General features: G+C 40.4%; 1 protein-coding gene across 1 annotated transcript in view; it reads right to left on the reverse strand.

The window, feature by feature from the left end:
* Window positions 1–21,983, reverse strand: part of CAMKMT (calmodulin-lysine N-methyltransferase) — a 330,489-nt gene that overhangs the window by 34,871 nt on the left and 273,635 nt on the right. Inside the window, exon 8 of the mRNA XM_075863224.1 lies at window positions 7,992–8,066. Coding sequence (XP_075719339.1) covers window positions 7,992–8,066 — 75 coding nt within the window. The remainder of the gene's footprint in view (window positions 1–7,991; window positions 8,067–21,983) is intronic.

The raw sequence follows: 21,983 nt of genomic DNA on the forward strand, positions 1-21,983 counted from the left end.
CATATATGTGGGGTTAGTGACTGCCTCCACTTGTTGTTCTTGCACTCCTCCCATTTTGCCCTGGGTGATTTTAATCAGTTCAATGCTGGATCCTACCATCCCCAGGTATATATGTAGGCTTAGTCCCAGTTCTGGGTGTATGTGCAGCGTAGGTTCCCACCTTACAGAGGTTGCCTTGTCGTGGCAGGTGGGCTAACACTTTTTGATCAAAATGTGCACTAAGAACCTCCCTATTTGTAAGTAGATTTAGCTTTAGTGCATATTTATTTATATTTAGTGGTTTAGGTGGCATTAGTGTCGCAGGGTACTGTCGCCATTTTTTGTCTGCTATCTATCTATCTATCTATCTATCTATCTATCTCATATCTATCGCATATCCATCTCATGTCTATGCCATGTCGTCCCTGTGCCATCCGTGTTTCTCACACATTCATAGACTTCAATGAGCGAAACTTCAAGGAGTACAAAAACAGACCAGAATAGGAAATGCGGTGGGTTTCACGCAACGGACACACGTTCCGTGAAAGAATACGAATGTGTGAATAGCCCCATTGAATTGCATTGGTCAGTGTGCTGTCAGTTATTTAAATGGACAGTACGCGGACGTGAAATATGTTTGTGTGAATATGGCCTTATAAATGAATCAGCACATGTTGGACCTGCTGTTAGAAGGTGGATATTAATTTTAAGCCACTGTGAAGGTCTAATCACACGTGTACAAAGTCCTGGATGCGTCAGTTCCAGTCAGCTGCTTTGCAGACTGGGATACCCATGGAGGATCGAAGGTCACATTTTTTAACCTAAGAAAGTGGCCAGTAGTATCTTTTACCAGACCAATGGTTCACTTGAATAAAACCTTTAAAAATTGTGTTAAAAGAAAATACATTTGATGACTATTACTAATAAAAGTATGCTGGGCGGCACGTTGCCTTGCAGCCTTCGAGTCCAGGATTCAAATCCAACATAGGGAAACATTTGCTTGAAATTTGTAGGTTCTCTGAGTTTGCGTAAGTTTCCTCTGGGTACTTCAGTTTCCTCCCTCACTTCAAAAACATACTGGCTTCCTTTGAAATTGGCCCTAGTGTGTTTGAGATAGGGAAATTGAATTGCGAGTGATGGACTTATGTGTACTATGAATATCTCTGTATAGTGATACTGTATATGTTGGCGCTATATAAGCATTTTCGGTGAACCCAGCAGTTGATTGCCTTTGCATCTCTTATTTTTTTACTACCCACAGGAGCATCTGGTTATGAATTTGAAGGAGAAATATCATCAACTTAGAAATATTTGATGGCCATCTTTGAGTGCTCTACTTATTCCTACTAGAGAGTGAATGGTCTATGATTTACCACGTGCTTAATGGTCTTATCTGAAATAACTTGCAACACAGATCTATAAAGGGATATTTTAGTCTGGTTTCTATTTACCACCCATTCAGGTCTAAAAAACACTTCCCGACACACTGCATAGATTGTTTGTGAATTACTTTCCAACAGACAAGTTCTCGTGCCCACCCACATAACAGCTTTTCATAAAAAAGTTTTATTGCTCTTGGTAAGAGAAGTAAAATAGTCTTGAAAATATGATAGGTCTTCATTAGGCATCTGAAGAAACGTACGTACATACGTACACACACACACACACACATATATATATATATACACACACACTAAATGGACAAAATTATTGGGTCACACCTCTTAATCATTGAATTCAGGTGAATAAAAATTATCCACAGGTGAATAAAATCCAGCACCTCGCCATGTAGTCGCCTTTACAAACATTTGTGATAGAATGGGTCCTTGTAAAGAAATCACTGAATTCCAGCGTGGTCCTGTAATAGGACATCACCGGTGTAACAATTCCGTTTGAGAAATGTCTTCCCTCCTGGATTTTCCTGATCAACGGTGAGTGGTAATATTGTAAAGTGGAAGAGTTTAGGAACCACAGCAACTCAGCCACATAGTGGAGACCACGTAAAATTACAGAGCGAGGTCGCCGTGTGCTTAGGTGCATAGTGCAAAAAAGTCGCCAACGCTCTGCTGACTCAATAATTACCGAGTCCAAACCTCCTCTTGTATTAACTTCAGCAGATAAACTGTGCCCTCGGTGCTTCATGGTATGGGTTTCCATGGCCGAGCAGCTTCATGCCAGCCTTACATCAATAAGCATAATTCCAAGCGTCGGATGGAGGGGTGTAAAGCCGCCACTGGATTCTGGAGTAGTGGAAACATGTTCTGTAGAGTGATGAATCACGCTTCTCTATTTGGCAGTCCGATGGATGCGTCTGGGTTTGGTGAATGCCAGGAGAATGTTACCTGCCCGACTGCATTGTACCAACTGTAAAGTTTGGTGGAGGAGGGATAATGCTATGGGCTGTTTTTCAGGGGTCGGCCTAGGTCCCTTAGTTCTAGAGAAGGGAAATCTTAATCCTTCAGCATACCAAGACATTTTGGACATTTGTAGCTTTCAACTTTGTGGGAACAGTTTGTGGTTCGGCCTTTTTCTGTTCCAGCATGGCTGTGCCCCAGTGCACAAAGCAAGGTCAATAAAGACATGGTGGGGTGGACTAGTTTGGTGTGGAAGAACTTGAATGGCCCCAACAGAGCCCTGACCTCAGACCCATCCAACACCTTTGGAAAGAACTAAAATGGAGATTGCGGGCCAGGCCTTCTCATCCAACGTCAGTGTCTGACCCCACAAATGCTCTTCTGGGTGAATGGGCAAAAATTGCCACAGACACACTTCAAATTCTTGTAGAAAGCCTTCCCAGCAGAGTGGAGGATGTTTTACAAAGCGAAACCAACTCCCTATTAATGCCTATGGATTTAGAATGGGATTCATAAAATCTCCTGTAGGTGTAATCCGCAGGTGTCCAAACACTATTGTCTATATATTTTTTATATATATATATATATATATATATATATATATATATATATATATATATCTTGATAAAAGGGCAGATACATAGTTTTCATAGAGAGGGTAAGTATCTCTTACCGCCCATCAAAAGTCTATTCCCTTTCCTCTGTCTGCTTTGGTGACTGCACTTATTCTTGTCACCGAGTTTTCTTCACATCCGCCCATACAGTGTATCTTTCCAATGCTTAACACAATTGTCATTCATTGCAGACTGGAAGCGGTTCTAGGACAGATCTACACCTCTTTTTGAAACGAGCTCTTATGCCGTTATACCAGCACTGATAACATAAGCATAGGAAACATAATAAACCTGACGTATTTTACCAATGTAACTGTAAGTGTATCCGTGGTTGTAAATAACTTCTTGAAAAGAGTACTCAAGTCTTACAAGTATTTGTGCAGGTAAACATGGAAATATATGAATGTAATCATGTATATACATGAACCTCAATCTGCTTTTTTTTTTGTACAGTGGCTTTGTGAATAGACCTTGTTTTCATGTAAATGAGCGCAGACTGTAAAACTGGCTCACTATTCAGACAGTCAGACAATACCACCCTTGCTGGAAAAAAAAATAATAAAGAATTTAATCAGGCACCTAATATACGAGCTGGCACTAAGGCTGCTTAGGCAGTTTCCTAAAGAAAGTGGTTTGCCGGCTGAGAGAAAATATATACCTCCGTAGAATCGAAATCTCTCTGTACTACATATAGGAATGTCCAACCCAAAACAGAAAAATAAAAATAAACATTATATAAAATCCTTAAAATGGGCAAAACGATGTATTAATGTATAATCTCTACAGCAGTGGTCCTCAACAAGTGGCTCGGGAACCACATGCGGCTTCCCATGAGTTAACTCCATATGCACTGGCTACTATACGACATCCACATTGACAATGTTTTAGACACATCCTAACCCTCGAACAGTGTCAAACCGAAATATTTATCTGAAAATCTTCAGGTTTTATTAATTTTCCAAGTTCTCTCCTACATTTTTGAGTTGAGTAAGCTCCAGACAATCAGTCTAAATTGATGATGGCTCATAAGGTACAAAAGGTTGGGGACTTCTGCTCTGCCTTTACCAGGACAGACCGCTTAAAATTAGGGCTTTGTAGGATACCCCAATAGCAATAAAGAAACAGCCAGTTTTCTTATTAGGGAGGGCAGAAAAAAGGAAAACACATATGCTATAAAGAGTAGGTCATGGCTTACTTCTCTTTACCACTGCCAACTAACCAAGAGAATCAAGATTCTCTCAGAAGCAGTTTTGAAGGAGTCCTAGGGCATCTCATTTATCATAGTCACATGGTCTCTTGGCATTACAGGATGGCCAAAATGAATCAATAAGGCCTCGTTTATATCTGCGTTGGGGCCTCCTCAGCACATCTGGCCAACAATACCGCAAACAATAGCGCAGCACCGTAAAACCACTGACACCACGATGGAAACCATTAAAGAAGTGAATGGGCTCTGCTTGCCGCCGGTGGTGTCCCTTGTGCAACGGAATCGGTTGTTCTGGTATTTCTGCTGTTCTGCTCCTCTGACAGAGCAGAACAAAGGAAAGCCAAACGCAGGTGTGAACCGAGCCTAAGTGAAAAACTGCCTCATTTGATTATTAGCATTCATGCCCTATTTTATTTAGGACACTGATCAGCTATTTTATAAGTTAAATTGCATCTACTTGTTTAGGCTTATTATATGTTCACACTGAGTTTTTTGACAAGTTTTTTTACGCAGAAACCGCGCCGCAAAACTCGTCAAAAACGGCCCGAAAATGCCTCCCATTGATTTCAATGGAAGGCGTCTGCGTCTTTTTCCCGCGAGCGGTAAAACCGTCTCACGGGAGAAAGAAGGGATATGCCCTATCTTCGGGCGTTTACGCCTCTGACCTCCCATTGACATCAATGGGAGGCAGAGAAAGCGCATTTCGTGGCGTTTCATGCCTGCGGCGCTCAATGGCCGCGGGCGAAAAATGCAGCGAAAATCGGCGTGCAGGGAGAGGAAAATCTGCCTCAAACTTCCAAACACAATTTTGAGGCTGAAATTCCGCCTGCAAAAAAACTCAGTGTGAACATAGCCTTTTTTGTGCCCAGATTTAAAGGTCTGGTCGACTTCTTTGAAATGATTTGAGATACCCTTCATCAGATGATATCTAGCATCTACTTATTTCTACAGACTTTGGAAATGTTAGGCCCCATTCACACGAGAGTGAATCACGTCCGTGTGCTATGCGTTGAAACAACGCACAGCACATGAACCCATTGATTTCAATGGGGCCGTTCACACATGCATGATTTTTCACGCAGCGAGAGTCGCTGCGTGAAACTCACTGCATGTCCTATATTGGTGCGTTATCACGCACCTACGTGCCCATTGAAGTCAATGGGTGCGTGAAAACCACACACCGCACACGGATGCCCATGCGTGTGCGGTGCGTGATTAGCGCATCAATTCAGTTGAAAATAATTTTTTTTTAAAAAAGATGTGCTTTGCGGTTGCGTGAATAACGCATGCCCCTCGCAAGGCACACTGATGCGTACCGCAACACACACAGACCCGATTCACGAGCGTGAATGGGATACACTCGTGTGAATGAGGCCTTAGGCTTTCCCGGTTATCTCTGGACCCAATCAAGGATAATGGGGGCAGTATCAGTAGTCTAAAGTGGTATTCTCACCCTAGACATTTATGGCTTGGCCACCTCAATAAGGAGGGGAAGCTGGAGTGAGCCAGCCATGCCTGTCTACAGATCTCTCTATCATAGTCTATGAGAGTTACGCAATCTCTTTGCACTTGTCTAGGGTCAGAAAAAAACTTTAATTAATGTGAGATAAAGTAATGATGATGGGGACAGTCATTTGTTTTAGACTTCCTGACAGTAATCCATACACTCTCTCTACCTCTCCCCTCGCTTAAAATGGCTTCTTACTAGGAATAAACTGTACAGCAAATATAGATAAAATAATTGGGGGGCCAATATCTCTTCTCCATGCAGCAAGGGCCACATTCATCAACAGGGCACACTAAAAGTGGCAGAGTGGCTAGAAAATTGGAGTAAAAACACTGATAAGTCTGCCACATTGTGTATATTTATTCAAGTAAAAGGGGCTGCACTGCAATACCAGGCATAACCCATGGACAAGCGTGGCGCTATTTCTGTAAGAAAGGAAGCAGACCTTTTACAGAATGGTCGTATTACACTTTTGTACTGGTTAAATAATAATACCAAAAGACATTGGCAATAAGTACTGTGAATTATTTATGCAAATTGGATGACGCAGTGAGTTTCATGAGAGGATGAAAATGGTAAATGTCAGACTTGTTTTGATATTTGTGTGAAGAGCAAATTTAACTCTAAATCTGTTGGCAAGACCTTGCTTCACCCACGTAATCTGGAAAACATCCATATGTGAGCCTTGTCTAAGCCTATGAGAAGACTGTTGCCCTCCTGCTCATGTCCGCCAGCTCTCTGATCTGACTTTCATACTTAATCTGGTCTAATCCTACCGAGCATTAACTTCATCTGTGCAATGAAACCTGTAGTATCCATTCTAATATTTGGTGAGGAAGGCATTTACTAAATTACTTGCTGAAATCATATGGTGTTGTTTAGCTCTTTATTTTAATCAGATGATGCATCTCGGGGACACATTATCAGCGGTTTAGCGGAAAACCAGGTTTGTCTTTTTTTTTTACAAACAATAAACCTTCCCGATATTAAAAAAGTTCTCAATGTTTTTTTCCGGAACAGATGTGAACACAAATAGATTTATCATAAGTAATAAACTTCACACTGTTAATCTCGTCCATATCAAAAAAATTATAAAATGTTTATAGATGGTTAGGGAGGAGAATCTCCAAAGATTATTTTTTATGATTTATTTTAATATTTGAAATTTAATTTCAAATTAAAAATATATACATCTGTTAAATAATAATGGGTATATGTCTGGGTATATGTCTAAAAAAAAAAATATTTAGAGTAAGGTCAGACTAAAAAAACGGGTTTATAAAAAAGAATTAATTTTTTGTGAATTAATTAAAAAAAATAAAGGGCACAACAAACCGTTGATGTGTGAAACTCATTCTGGAAAACCTAGGTCAACATTCATCCATGAAAATCTATTGGAAACTGAAAATATTCTAGACCTTTCAACTTCTATACGTAAAACACAAGCAGTGAATTAGACGACAATGGTGAAACGCTTGATTAATGCTATTTCTGTCAACTCCCGTGAAATAATACCTGTTCTCCTAATTACATGTTACAGTATGTCGTGGGATGATTTATACAGAGAATAAAGAACATGATACAATGTTCCTCCCTATTACTTTGCCATTAATAACTGTCTACTTAACTTCAGCAGTCTTCAGAAATATCAGATATAATTTGCCTCTGATCTCAAGCGATTGACGTGAACAAGTTCCTGAGTTTGGCAAAGACCTTGTATGTATTTAAAGCACTCTAAATAGCGATTAGAATTCAACTGAAGACCACGGATCACTCAAAGACATTTTATTATACATGAATTATTCTGGACCCCACTTAAGATAGCTCGTGTCACAACACATTGTTACATCTTCTATAGTCTCCGCACAGAACATGATTTGGGCGATCACTTTTATGCAAAAAAAAAAAAAATGCACAACCTTGCTTGCGCTAATATCAATAGTCAGATATTTAGTAACAAGTAAGTTAATTGAGCTGTTTGTGTTGATAAACTCCCTTTCCTTCAGACTGTTCCTCCCTGAACCATAATTATTTGCAATTTGCTTAAGTCGTCCATTTACTGATACGTCAAGCATGAAACAGAGGCAATTTCACAAAATGGAAATGCTTCTCAAAATCAATCTTCAGGAAATAATGTGGTAGAAGTTACTCTCTGATAGAAGACTACCTCATGACTGTCACATAGAGATGAATATTAATTTGTTGAGGTTAAGGCGGTTTAGTGCTTCATTTGTTGACTTTGTTCAGCCGTCAGAGAGCAGAGCAGTGCAATTATTTCAACAAATCTATTTTTCCCCCGTTATGCCGGTTACCATTTTTTATGTACTTACCAGTCAGCACACATAACAATGTCAAAATGTCCTTCCAGTTGAGAGACATCTGTCTCATTATCCCATCGTAGAACGCTAAAGAGAAAAAAAAAAAAGCAAAAACAATGTCATGTTAATTTTTTTGCATTTTTTATCACTGATGATGTTGCCATGACATTCACTTTTACGGTACTAAGAGCAAATAGAATATTTGCAAACATCTCAAAATCACTTTTAGACCTCATGCACATGACCGTGTTCTTCTTCAGTGTGCATTTTTTGAGGATAGCACACTGACCCATTCATTTATATGGGGCCATGCACATATCAGCGTTTTTTGCTGATCCGTTGTGCCATAAATTATAGAACATGTCCTATCCCTGTCCGTTTTTGCGGACCTGTGCCGCCCATTTAAGTCTATGGGTCTCCAAAAATAACGAACAGCACACGGAAGCAATCCATGTGTTGACCGCATTTTACAGATAGGTTGCTAGTAGGCGCCTGAGAAATTCCTACACAGAGTGATCAAGGGACCTTCCTATGGGTATTTCCAGGGGAAGTAATATACGAATATACAGAATGGTTGCGGTTGCCATTCAAAGGCATTACAGACCCAAATACGGACACTAGGATCTGTAGTTCGTGGCCCAATCTACGGCAATGGTCGTGGGTATGAGGCCTTATCAGGTCCTATAGGTGAGGGAAAGGAGGAAAGAGGATTTGTTTTTTCACATGTCCCACAGAGGTGTAACTTATCTGACACTGGCATGTAAGGCTTCGTTCACATCTGCGTCGGGACTACGTTCATAGGTTCCGTCAAAGCTTTCCGTCAGGGGAACCCATGAACGGAATCCAAACTGAAACAAACGGAAACCATTGATTTCCGTTTGCATCACCATTGATTTCAATGGTGACGGATCCGGGGCAAACAGTTTCAGTCTGTCACCATTGTGTAAGGGTTCCGTCGTTTTGACGGAATGAAAAGCGCAGTCGACTACGGTAATGAGTTTGTCAAAACGACGGAACCCTTACACAACGGTGACAAACGGAAACCATTTGCATCGGATCCATCACCATTGAAATCAATGGTGATGCAAATGGTTTCCGTTCATTTCAATTTAGATTCCGTTCATGGGTTCCCCTGACGGAAAGCTTCGACGGAACCCATAAACGGAGTCCCGACGCAGATGTGAACGAAGCCTAATATTTATAAACTGGTGACATCTCTTCATAGTGGCTGTGGTGCCCATGTGTCCTAATCAGGGCACAGGCATGACTCCTACCTCGGCAGCCCCTATATCTACGCCCCAATGTCCCTTTATCATGGTGTAATGTTTATCAATGGGAGAAATGTAATTTCAGCCCAAAAATAAAGCTTCAAAAGAGCTGTGAAAAGGTGGGAGGATTGTTTACACTAAAGGCATCATTCATTGCACTTTATTTCAATGCTTCTCCACTGTGTTAGTTAGCTATAAGATTATAAATAACCATACGCAATCGCATTGCTAAAAATCATCTGCAGTGACTGACTAGATCCTAAAAGAATAGCTCCTCTTTCACTCCTCTATGCGACTCTGGCAGCTATAACAATTTTCTCTACATGATACAATCAGATTTTTTCAATAGTCAGCTACGTCAAGTGAAGGCTCAAAATGTATCTCTGCGCTGCAGAGGTAAAAAAATATAAAAAAAAATCAGATAATCATTGTTCCATATAAAAAGTGACTGGTTAACGCTACTGAATTTGTAAAATGAGTCATTCTATTTAAAAGAAAAAGATTATTTTTTACCGTAACTTTTAATCGGAGTGCTTGACTGGCACCCTGCAAATATTTTTTATAACTGAACCAATGATGGATTAGAAGGATCAAAGCTAAATGTTAAAATATCTAGTGCAGATTTAAGTTGGTGGGATATTCTTTGGGTTCTCTCTGATATGGCATACCGCTGTGTTATTCCGCAAGGGGCTGGTCTGTGACAACCACTCTTCGGCCTCATGGTCATGATTGGTACAGAGCTGGAATACAACGGCAATGTTATCCTTAAGGAGGTTTCCATATCTCCAAGTGACACCATGGACTTCATTTAGCAAAATGATCGAACAGAAAAATGTGCCGATTTGTGACCAATCACAGAGCAACTTTCATCTTTCCACAGAAGTTTGAAAAATGAAATCTGAGCTGTGATTGGTTGTATTGTGCAACAAGTCCAGTTTTTCCCTTTAGGCCTCCTTCACATACGGAATTATTCTGGCAACTTTTAAAAAACGATTCTCAAAGCGGTAGTTTTATTAAAATGTAACTTGAATTTTTTAGGTCGGGTTCCCAAAACGCTGCATAAAAATCAAAACATTCTGGGTGTGATTTTTTTTTCCCGCAGTTGCGGTCTTTTGGGCGTAATCGCTGCGACACTTGGCTTTCTGTTGCGGGCTTTGCATCTCCATTGAATTCAATGGGGAAAATCCACAACAGAAAATCAACAAAAACGCAGCATAAATTGACATGCCATGGATTTAAATTCCGCGCCGCAGGTGAATTTATTAACGTTTACGCTGCGTTTTTTTTACTCAGCGTGGGCGTCAATTTTCTAAATCTCATCCACTTTGCTGCTACTTTAAATGCTGCGGAATTTCCGCACACAATTTCATTGCGGAAATTCCGCAGTGTCTACGCTACGTGGGAACCCGGCCTTAAGGTGTTTTTAGTGGCATTTTTTATTTAGTGTTATTTTGTACATGCTTTTTTTCTGGTGTTGTTGAAGTGCTATAGAGAAGCCTATGGGAAAAATGCCTGAAAAATACCATACACAGAGCATGCTGCTTTTTCATGAAAAACAGCCGCGGACCACAAAATTGCTTAAAAAATGCCACAAACCAAAAACACAGTTGTATGTAGTGCTTTTTATATTTTACTATAGACTTTTTATGTAACTTCTGGCCGCACTAAAAAATGCAATATGTGAATTCAGCCTTACACAGTTTTGATAAATGAGGCCCATAGTATGTGTATATGGAGGGTTTCTTTGTACACATTGAATGTGGTGTCATATCAAAAAAACTATTGAGCCATGCCGCATGGGTTCAGAATTACCCAGTAGAAGTCAATAGAGACCTATACATTTTTGTGTAAAAACTTCGTAAGGGTACAGTTCTTCTCACCTAGCGCTCGCCCACACGCTCCGGAATTGCCGTGTTTTTTCCGGCCAGAAAAAACGCAGCAGACTAGAGTAGCAGTATAGTGGATGAGATTTAACAAATCTCATCCACATTCTGCGTAAAATTTCCGAACCAAAATTTACCTGCAGGGCGTATTTTTCAGACCGCAGCATGTCAATTCCGGCTACGGAAAGTGTGCAGAATTGCTGCGTTTTTCAGAGGAGATGTCTACATCTCCTAACATTGGGAAAAATGCAGCAATCTACCCACCATTTTCTGCCGCAAAAAACTCAGGAAATGGTGCGTTTTTGCCGCAGCGGAAAGCCTTTGACTTTCAACGGAATTGCTGCAGAAATTTTCTGCAGCAATTCTGTTATGTGTGGACAAGCCCATAAACTGCTTCAAAGAAGAAGTAGTAAACATTTTGAAACTCATACAGTACCCATATAGAACGAGTAATGGAGCGCATACTAAAGTACACGGAAGACCATATGGAGCTCATACGGATGTTCTATGGTCCATCAAGGTACAATATTAATTGTTTCCAGGAAAACATTGAAAGTTGAACATATTTTAACTTACAGGTTAAGTACACCTTTGAAATCGTTCGTTTTTTTCTTAATAAAAATGTGTATTAGACTTCGTTCATATCTACGTCAGGGCTCTATTTCGACATTCCGTCAGTGCTTTCCGTCAGAATGGAGCCCTGACTGACACAAACGGAAACCATAGGTTTCCGTTTCCATCCCCATTGATTTCATTGGTGACGGATCCGGTGCCAATGGTTTCCGTTTGTCACCGTTGTGCAAGGGTTCCGTCGTTATGACGGAATCAATACCGTAGTCGACTGCGCTATTCATTCTGTCAAAACAACGGAACCCTTACACATTGGGGACAAACGGGAACCATTTTCACGGATCCGTCACCATTGAAATCAATGGTGGTGCAAACGGAAACCTATGGTTTACGTTTGTTTCAGTTTGGATTCCGTTCATGGGATCCTGACAGAAAGCTCCGACGGAACCCATGAACGGAGTCCCGACGCAGATGTGAATGAAGCCTAAGTCATCCGTTTTTTTGAAGGATATAAAAGGGCAGAGGACAGGACTTTTTCTTCCGTTCAAAAAAACAGATGTCTAACTGATCAGTTATTTTTAACACTGGTGTCAATGTAAGGCCCTATTCACATCACGTTAGAGGCTTCTGGAGGTATACGTCGGGAAGACCCCCAACGTATACCTCTGACAAAAGGCCGAAACATATGCCACTGTATGACATACAGTGGGATACATTGCCCAGGGACCTGTCCTGGCAAAACTACTGAAGTCACTGTGCATTTATGGATAGTGACTTTGGGAGCTCCCTATCTCTGGATTCGGCGAGTTATAAATATTTTAATCTGAGGCCATTGAAACTTCAGGATGACTGTATATAGAACTAATACCTTACCAGTATGGCCCACTTTGCAAAAAATACATTACCATGCAGTTTGCACATCCGTAGAGCGTGCCGATTGGTACCAATTTCAGCATGCGGTCAGGTGCATTAGGCCTTGAAGTCATGACAGTGTGTGGCTTTTGTCATTAAAATTAAGAATATCTAAAGCTGTATTAAACAATGTGCAGATCTCAAATGTTTGATCAAAATGAAATATAAAAAATAAACATCTAAAAACAAGAAAACTAGGGATAAAATGGTAAAGTCATTTTAGATTCATTGCACTCATAAGCCATTCTAGGCAGAAAGTAGACGGCCCTGGTGGCTATATGACCGCAGCCTTTTTATACGAACAGAGTTTGGGGACTAGACTTGTAAAATTGCTTAGTAGAGATTTCCTTAATGAGTATTTAGAAGTTTTACTGATGCCACTTGTCAATCAGCTGCAGCTCTACATTACGAATATGCAAATGAGTAATACAGTGAATGCTGGGACGTCATGGAAACACTCAACACAATCTGCATAAAAGCAAATAACATATATTTGTTCTGGAAAACTTTATTAACCTGAATAATTAAAACAAGAGTTTGGTGAACTGGGCCTCATTAAAATGGAATTGGCACAAACCAAACACTATAATTTTTAATAATTTCTTCATTTTATCTATATTTTTGTTTAATAATATGGGGACTTTGGAGGTCTGAGGTGAAGGGAAATTGGCGCTACATTAGATAGGTGTCAACCGCTAGCTATCTCTCCTGAGCCCACCGTAAAAATGCCCCCTTGACTGAGCGTGCCAGACACAAGTAGGAGTAGCTTATATGTCCCAAAGATCAGCCCCCTTGAAATCCAACAAGACGTATTGTGCTGCCCCAAACACATTAGCCGATCCTGCCCGATTTGAAGAGTTTAAAAGACTATTATTTAATGTGTATTCCCAATTTAACACATGACTGCAGAATAAGGCCTCATTCACACGAGCGTATCCGATTCACGTGTGTGTGAATGGGGCATCAGTGTGCTTTGCGAGGGGCATGTGTTATTCACGCACTCACAAAGCACATCTTTTTTTAATTATTATTATTTTCAACTGAATTGATGGGCAAATCGCGCACCGCACACGCATCCGTGGGCGGTGCGTGGTTTTCACTCACCCATTGGCTTCAATGGCCGTGTAGGTGCGTGACAACGCACCAATATAGCACGTGCGGCGAGTTTCAAGCAACGGACTCTCGATGCTTGAAAAATCACGCATGTGTGGATGGCCCCATTGAAATCAATGGGTCTGTGTGCTGCACGGCACACGGATGTGATTCACGCTCGTGTGAATGGGGCCTTAGACTACACACAGGCTTTATTTGTAGTCTGTAACTTTGAAGACATCATTCCTTTAAGATTACAAGAACTCATTTTAACATATCTTAATTTAAGGACGAACAACATAACATTGGCTGGATGAAGCTCCTAAAATCGTAGTAAAACATTCAGAACCCTTCAAAAGTAATACAACTATCCACTACATAAAGCAATAAACTAAATCAAAGCTACCGGTTGAACAATTAGGATACCCATCCGCCACAATAAAAAAGGCTGAATTAAAGCACTAGCTTTCATCTCCATCCAGTTAGAACACTTGGTTATAGCTTTAGATGATTGAGTAATGCATGCTTATAAATTCCTCTGAATCACTCTACTCAACATGCATATATATATATACGTACACAAGCCAATGTAATGTATAAGAATGAGAAACAGTTTGCATATATGGATTCACAGTGGTGATACCTGCTTATATATTCATTGTATTTAATAGCTCATTATAGAACACTCTACTCAAATGTAACTAATAAGTAAAAATGTTACTGGGCTAATGCAGCCGATATTATCCTTCAATTTATGAATATACAGGATATGTATTCATAACAAGTAAAGGTTACAATAAAAAAGGTTAAAGAGATAACATTAATCTACCTAAGAGTGGAGTAATATTCCCTGCTTGTTCAGTGTCTGTACAGAGCACTGGTCATTTGCATTCTGTGAATAGTACGCTTTACACCAGGCACAGTACATCTGAAATAGGAAAAAAACATCTGTTCCACTGCATTGTGGGAGCCGGGCCAAGTTGTGTCTGAAAATAATCTTGCTGGCTGATTCCAATAACAACTATCAGAATTGTGAATTCAGCTCTGAAGCGTAATACAGCCAGGATCAATGCAAAATAGTAATACAATGTATCAATACAATTACTCAACCTGCAGATAAATTCTATATATAAGCTCTCATGCTGAATGGCAGACATAACAATAGTATCTAACGTTATGGTCACCACTCAACTATACCAATAAATAAATATTATATATCCACCATCCAGCCATAACATTAACCCATACTTACGTCATAGCCGGTTAGGGGGAGAATGGAGCGGGCTCACGGTCCGAGTCTGCTCCATACTACGCGGGTGCCGGCTGTATAATACAGCCAACACTTCGCTGTAACGAGCGGGAACTGGCTCGAACGGGATCCCGCTTGTTTAACCTCTTAGATGCCATGGTTAAAAGTGACCATGGCATTAAAGCTGTCAGAAAGAGGGACGGCCAACTCTGACAGTGCATTGGTAGTGGAATCTTCCTGCAGAGTAATGTGCTCTGCCACACTACAAAGAATTTTCAGGAAAGGTTTGAGGAACATAAAGTTTAAGGTGTTGATTGACCTCCAAATGTCCGAGATCTTAATCCGATCAAGCATCTGTGGGATGTGCTAAAAAGGCCAATCCATGGGGCTCCCACCTTGCAACTTACCGGACTTAAAGGATCTGCTGCTAACGTCTTGATGCCAAATATCAAAGGACATCTTCAGAGGCCTTGTGGAGTTCATGCCTCAAATGGTCAGGCAGCCTTGGTGGCACCTGGGGTTCTCTAATGCCATCTCTATTGATGAAAACCTTTTACCCTCACCTTCTTTCATGTTCTTATATTAACCCCTTCATGACAGCCATATGGCTATATATGTCCCAACTGCCAATGCCCTGTGCAGTTGTCACGTATATAAATGCTGACAGTCTGATAAAACAACAACGTGTTTGATCACTGTTAGTTGGCTTAGAAGTTCAGCACTGTATACAATGAAGCAGTGCTGCACTTTCCTGTCTGCCAGCTCTATCCCTAATGGAGTCTCCGGCCAGAGCATGGCAAGAGATCAAGCCGGGGACTCCTGTCTTGGGAAAGCCCTTGATGTCACAGTCCATATATGGAAAGTGATGTTAGGGGCTTTGAGAAGCTGCAATACACTCCCCCTGTAGATAGCAGCACCCCACCTGTAGGTAGCGCCACCTCCCCCTGTAGCTCCCACTAGGAGCGGAGTCCCCTGCCAGAGCATTGCCGACGCTTTGGCCAGAGACTCCACTTCTAGAGGGAGCCCCTGACATCACTGTCCTTATATGGACTGTAACGTCAAGGGCTCCTCCAGGAGCGGAATCCCCGGCCAGCGAGTGTCAAAGCTCTGGCCGGGAACTCTGCTAATGTAGGGAGATTCAGTGGTGCTATCTACAGGGGTGGTGGCACTACCTACAGGGAGGTGGCACTATCTACATGGGCACTTTGGCACTATATGGCACTGTATGGGCACTATCTACAGAGGACACTGTGGTGCTATTTACATGGGCACTGAGAGTGGCATTTTTGTTATTTCTTAATGGGCATGAAAAACTGGTGGCACCGGCGGTTAAAACAGATTGCTGTAAAATGGATGAAAATTTTGAGACAAACTGATTCAAAACGGGCATCAAAAACTGACAGTTGATCCGTTTTATCGGACGTTTTTTTCACAGTCGTGTAAATATCCTTAAAGCCTTCTTCAGTCTCCCCTCGATCCCAGCAATCTAGGCTGACGGAGAGAGAAGACTACTAATTGTTACAGAGCTACATATATATTTATATTGCAAAAAAGTGTTCTTTTTCCAGGTTTTTTGTAATTTGTCTGCTCATAATAAAGATTTAAAACATGGAATTAAACTAATCTAGAAAATTAAAGCGTCATAAGTCTTGTAAAAAAACAAAGTAAAAATAGTTATGCTATTCAAAGCAGTTGCAAAGATATTATCATTTAAAGAAGTGCATATCAAAAAATGGAAAATTTGACGTGGACACAGGGGCATCAATGACCCTTGGTCATGAAAGGGTTAATGTTTTACATTTAAAATATGGTTAAAGCCCCCTTAAAAGACAAGGGAGAAGAGGGCTTATGGCTTCTGTAACAACAGTGAAGCTGTGGTATAGTTACATCAAAGCTGGTTTTAGTTCATATAGTTAATGGCTTCTAGAAATCCTAGATGATTTATTTTTAAAACAAAATAACATCAGTGCTTATGTAAATGTATAGAATCCTCATCTGAATGTCGATCCAGTCTGATCGCCTTTTGGGGTCGTAAAAAAATTGTTTCCCTTTTAAGGCAGATTGGCTCATAACTTACGTTTTTTTTTTACCTTCTTCTGGATAAATTGGGGAAAAATACAGTTCTTAGATTCACACCCTTTCTTTTCATCCATATAATTTCCCCTACTCTGGTTGAAATTGATGGACGTGTGTCTTTTTTCAACCCTACTACGTAGAGTATGTTACTATGACATTGACAGAAAAGATGCAACCACCTAATCAATGGTGGTAGAATTCCCTAGGAAAGAAGTAAAACGGTACATGTAGAAAGAATTGCAAACTGTCTGAGATATATTTAACAATAATCATCTAATGTAATTTAAAGAGGTTTTCCACGTTCAGACAACTGATTACCTATCCACCAGATAGGTCATCAGTATATGATCGGTGGGGATCCGACACCCGGATCCCGCACCGATCAGCTGCTCCGGCTGCCTACTGGGAACTGGGTGATATTGCCGGAAGCAGATGGCTCCGGTCATGGAATAGCGGCCAAGCTACAGTACTGCAGCTCTGCTTCTAGTCAAGTGAATAGGAGTAGAGCTGCAGTTCTGCAGGACAGCCGCTATGCAGTGGTCAGAGCTATCTGCTTCTGGCTCCAACTACTGCATACCGTTCAAAACATCCGGTGCCGGGAGAGGCTGATTGGTGCGGAGTCCGGGCGTCGGACCCACGCCGATGATATACTAATGTCCTATAAAGTGGATAGGTCATCAGTTGTCCGGTCATAGAAAACCCCTTTAATTCTAGATTAAAAATCACTATTCACATTATCCAATGAAACATTTTAATGTTTTTGTACACACTACAAAAAAAACAAAAAAACTCCTCAATCACTGCACCCGGTTAAACCTATAGGGACATATCATGACAGGTTTCATATACATTGGCTTTAGGGGCCCTTGTTTTTATTGTCCTTCATATACTTGGACTTATGTAGTCCACATAAGCTTGGTTGTAGGCTACTCGGTGACTTGCATTGATAGTTATAGAATACTAACAATGTTGGCAAGATACAGTTTAGACCATTAGTCATAGGAATGTGGTTTTCAGAAATGATGCTTCAATGAACATCTTACAAATCAGCCCCTCCTCCCATATGGTACCTGAAGGCCTTTGTCAAGCTGCACTCCATAATTAACACTTAAATAATTGGCCATGACCATGCTGACTCTTTCAATTATATCTGTATATAGGACATACTGGAGTGACATAGGTGATCCATTTAACAGCTGGAAGTGGTAACTGGAGGAGAACTTTACAAAGGAGACCCGGTGTCCTACAGAAGGTCTGAAGCACCTGTTTTATCAATGATTGGAACTCTCATATTTCTTAGAAAACTGCAATGAATACCCTGTCTACTGTTTTGTATTAGGAAAAGTATGGATTTGTGCATTGGAGATGCCACATTTTGCCTCTGCTCATCAAAAGGATTAGAGTGGTTCATACTTTAGTCAAACAAGACTCTAAGACTTTTTAGAAGGTGCTGAGAAGGTGCAAAAGGATTATTGCCTATTTAGTGGGGGCTGCAAAATTGCTTTTTGCCTTCAAAATGAAATGAATTTCCAATGAAACTGCAAATAAAGCTTGTATTCTATAGCAATTATAATAAATATTTTCTATTTTTGCAGACAAATTTAGGACAGGTTCACACCTGCGTTGGTCTTTCCATTGTCCTGCTCAGCATCAGAGGAGCAAAACAACGAAAATACTAGAATACTAGAAGCGCCGGTTCCGTTATACAAGGTCACCATTGGTGCCCAACAGAACCCATGGACTTTAATGATTTACGTCGGGTTACCGTCAGGGTATCCATGGTTTTACCAGAAAGAATAGCGCAGCATTCTGCACTATTGTTTCCGGTATTTCTGTCCGGATCCGTGACGGAGGCCCACAACGGAGATGGCCTGTGAAAGCTCTTTCCTGGCTGTATTTTGACTAATGTAACACAATGTAACTGTCGCCAATCGGTGACTACTCAGCAGACTGCAACCACGGAAACTGACCAGGAAAGTCCATACCTCATTGCGGTGATTAGTGGGAAGAACGGGCAGATTTCTTAGACTCCGCAACTCAGTTTAGCCAGCGCCAAACCGTTTGTGGCCCAAGGATCCACTTCTGTGTTAAGAATCACAACAACCGCTTTGGATGACCACATAATAATCCATACACCAGTATTTCTGAGCAGATAACAGCAGTACTACCTTAGTCTGAATATTATACTATTAAAAGGGGGTGGTGTTCTTTCTCACAATGTCATTGACACTGCCAAGTACTTCATTGGTACTACAGTATCCTGGATGTCAAAGACTACTAAAAGAAAGTCCTTGTCATCATGAGAGATCACGCTCACCCTAGTCACATTCCCCAATCCTCAAGTAGAGGGATTTAAGCTACAGAAGGAGGAAGTGTTGACCACCAAGTATAAAGCACAATCACAATATACACTTGTTTAAATGGCAAATAAACCTATGCCACCTATATCTGTGCATTTCAATATACTTGTTCTTTGCACCTGCATGTTAGTGTGTATACAAATTTAGAATACAATGGCACCGGTCAGCCGCGGCAAAATTAAGTGAAAGACATTGAACAGGATTAGAAAAAGAGTCTACCTTTTGTCAAAAATAGCACCACTCTTGTCCACAGGCTGTGTCTGGTATTGCAGCTCAGACCACTTCAAATGATAAGGGCTTAGCTGCAATGCAAGACATAGCCAATAGAGTTGCGCTGTTTCTGGAAGAAAAAAAAGCAACTTTTCTGTGCTCCTGAATCATATGTGCAGTAACTGTAGGACGTCTCTCTTTTGCAATCTCAGCAGCTTGTACTTCAGATTCAGGCTACTTCCGGTCAGCCAAAACAACTCTCATGGACCCAACTTCTTTCAGGTGGCCAAGTACAGAAAGTACAAATCTGTGTCTGTATGTAATCACACATGGCTTCTTCTCCCTCTTTTCAGGTCTCTCTAGCAAATAATTGTGGGGGAACTCTTCTATCCCTCCCACTGTATTTGGAGACACGACTGGCTGAATCTATGCGTAGAGTTTATTGCTGTGTGCTCTTTAAGTGTAACTAAACTTTTGAAAAAACTTTTGACATGTCAGAAGTTTTTATAGGTGTGAGTCCGAGCACATAGACCCCCACCAATCACTAAAACGTAGCGGCAGAAGCGCTTGGGTGAGTGCTGTGCCTATTTGTTTCTGATTGACTTTCCTTGGATCGGTGTACGGTCCCAATAGAAAGTCTATGAGTCCGTACACTGCTCACTCGGATTTCCGATCAGAAACGAAGTAGCACAGCGCTCACCCAAGTGCTTCTGCCGCTTAGATTTAGCGATTGGTGGGAGTCTCAGTGCTAGGACCCCCACTGTTTAAAAATTCTGACATGTCACTATGACATGCGGAAAAAAATTATTTACCCTTATTTACCCTTTAAGTTGTAGCCTCTGCTAATCACTACAGAGGCAAGTGCTTCTGTACAGCCTGGGGATTCAAATTTATGAAGGGGTAAGAAAAGGGATTAAAAAGAGAAAAAAATAGGTACTAAAGGAACACACTGGGCACAACTTACACACGGTGTTATGCCTCGTGCAGAGCCAGAAGAGGGTGGTGCACGAGACCTGGATTCAAAGAATGGAGAAAATCTTTTTGTCATGCACCGCCCACCTCAGGCCCTGCACTAGGTATAACACAGTAACAACTATAACAATATTACTGTAGACACTATAAAACATACCAAGAATGTCTGGATAGATTAAGAGTGGGTGTCAATGTTTTGGATAAAAACAAAATGTAAAAGGTTCATATTTCAAAAATTAAAATGTTGCAGGGTATAAGGGCAGGATTATACGCAAAGATTTTCGCCACAATTAAACACCACGATAATTAATTTCTGGGACAGACATCGGTCTGAGTGGACCAATTAACCTCAGCGTCAACAAATACCATGAACAAGAACACTCTGGAAATAAATAAAAAAATCTAAGCTTTGCTTCGGTGTTTAATGGTTTATATAATCTTCCATCACGTTGGAATCACTGCGTAACAGCATTCCAGCTCAGTTAACAAAAATGCTCTTTATTCTCTTTTTTTTCTCATACCGACCAAGTGTATTTATTTTTAGATTGGACCAGAAATGTTAACATATAGATGAAGAGATTAATGCTTTCGGTTAAAAATAATATCCACATTCGGAAAGTTGAGGAATGTTTTTAATTGGAGATTAATAACACCCAGTAAACAAAAATTATGTCCTTTGAAAACATAATCTTGCTTCCCAGCATGGGGTTGCAATCTATTATTCACTACCTCCATATGTTGAAACACACTAAAATAATGGCAAGTGACCCTAAGACTTACATTAATGTAAATCAGCGCGGTGTAGGAAATTTGCTTTTGATTGATATTGCAAAGATTACATCCTGAATATAAGAGAAGTATATTTCCCATATAATACACTCAATTAGAAAAATCTGTGATTTAAAAAAAAAAAAAGGATTTTTTTTTTACAAAAACATATACACAAAAAAAAACAACCAGCAGATATCACATTAGCGGATGAGACCTTCTCTCTTCACATTGAAGCTTAATGAATGGGGTGGGTACGTGGAGTCTTTATTCCTTAAGTAGTTCTACCGAATCCAGTAATGATGGAAAGTACTGTGCATTTCTAACAGCCTAATGAATCAAAATATGTTGTCGTTTCCACGTGTACTAATATGATTTTCAGTGTGTCAGAATATAATTACAGTGCCCATTAAAACTAAACTCATCGCATTCTCCTTTTTTTACAATTACACATCCTTCGTGTATTGAACTGATCACTAAGAGATTTCTCAAGTGGAATAAGACAATAATTTCAAGGAAAAGGAAAAAAGGGCCAAAAACAAAAGGGATTTTCCCAAGTGTTTACTGATAACAGTTTGGATTTTTAATCACCATAATAAAAAAAAAAGTTATATACATATATTGTATGTACTACGAATTATTAC

Source organism: Rhinoderma darwinii, chromosome 4, assembly GCF_050947455.1.
Source record: "Rhinoderma darwinii isolate aRhiDar2 chromosome 4, aRhiDar2.hap1, whole genome shotgun sequence".
NCBI lineage: Eukaryota > Metazoa > Chordata > Amphibia > Anura > Rhinodermatidae > Rhinoderma > Rhinoderma darwinii.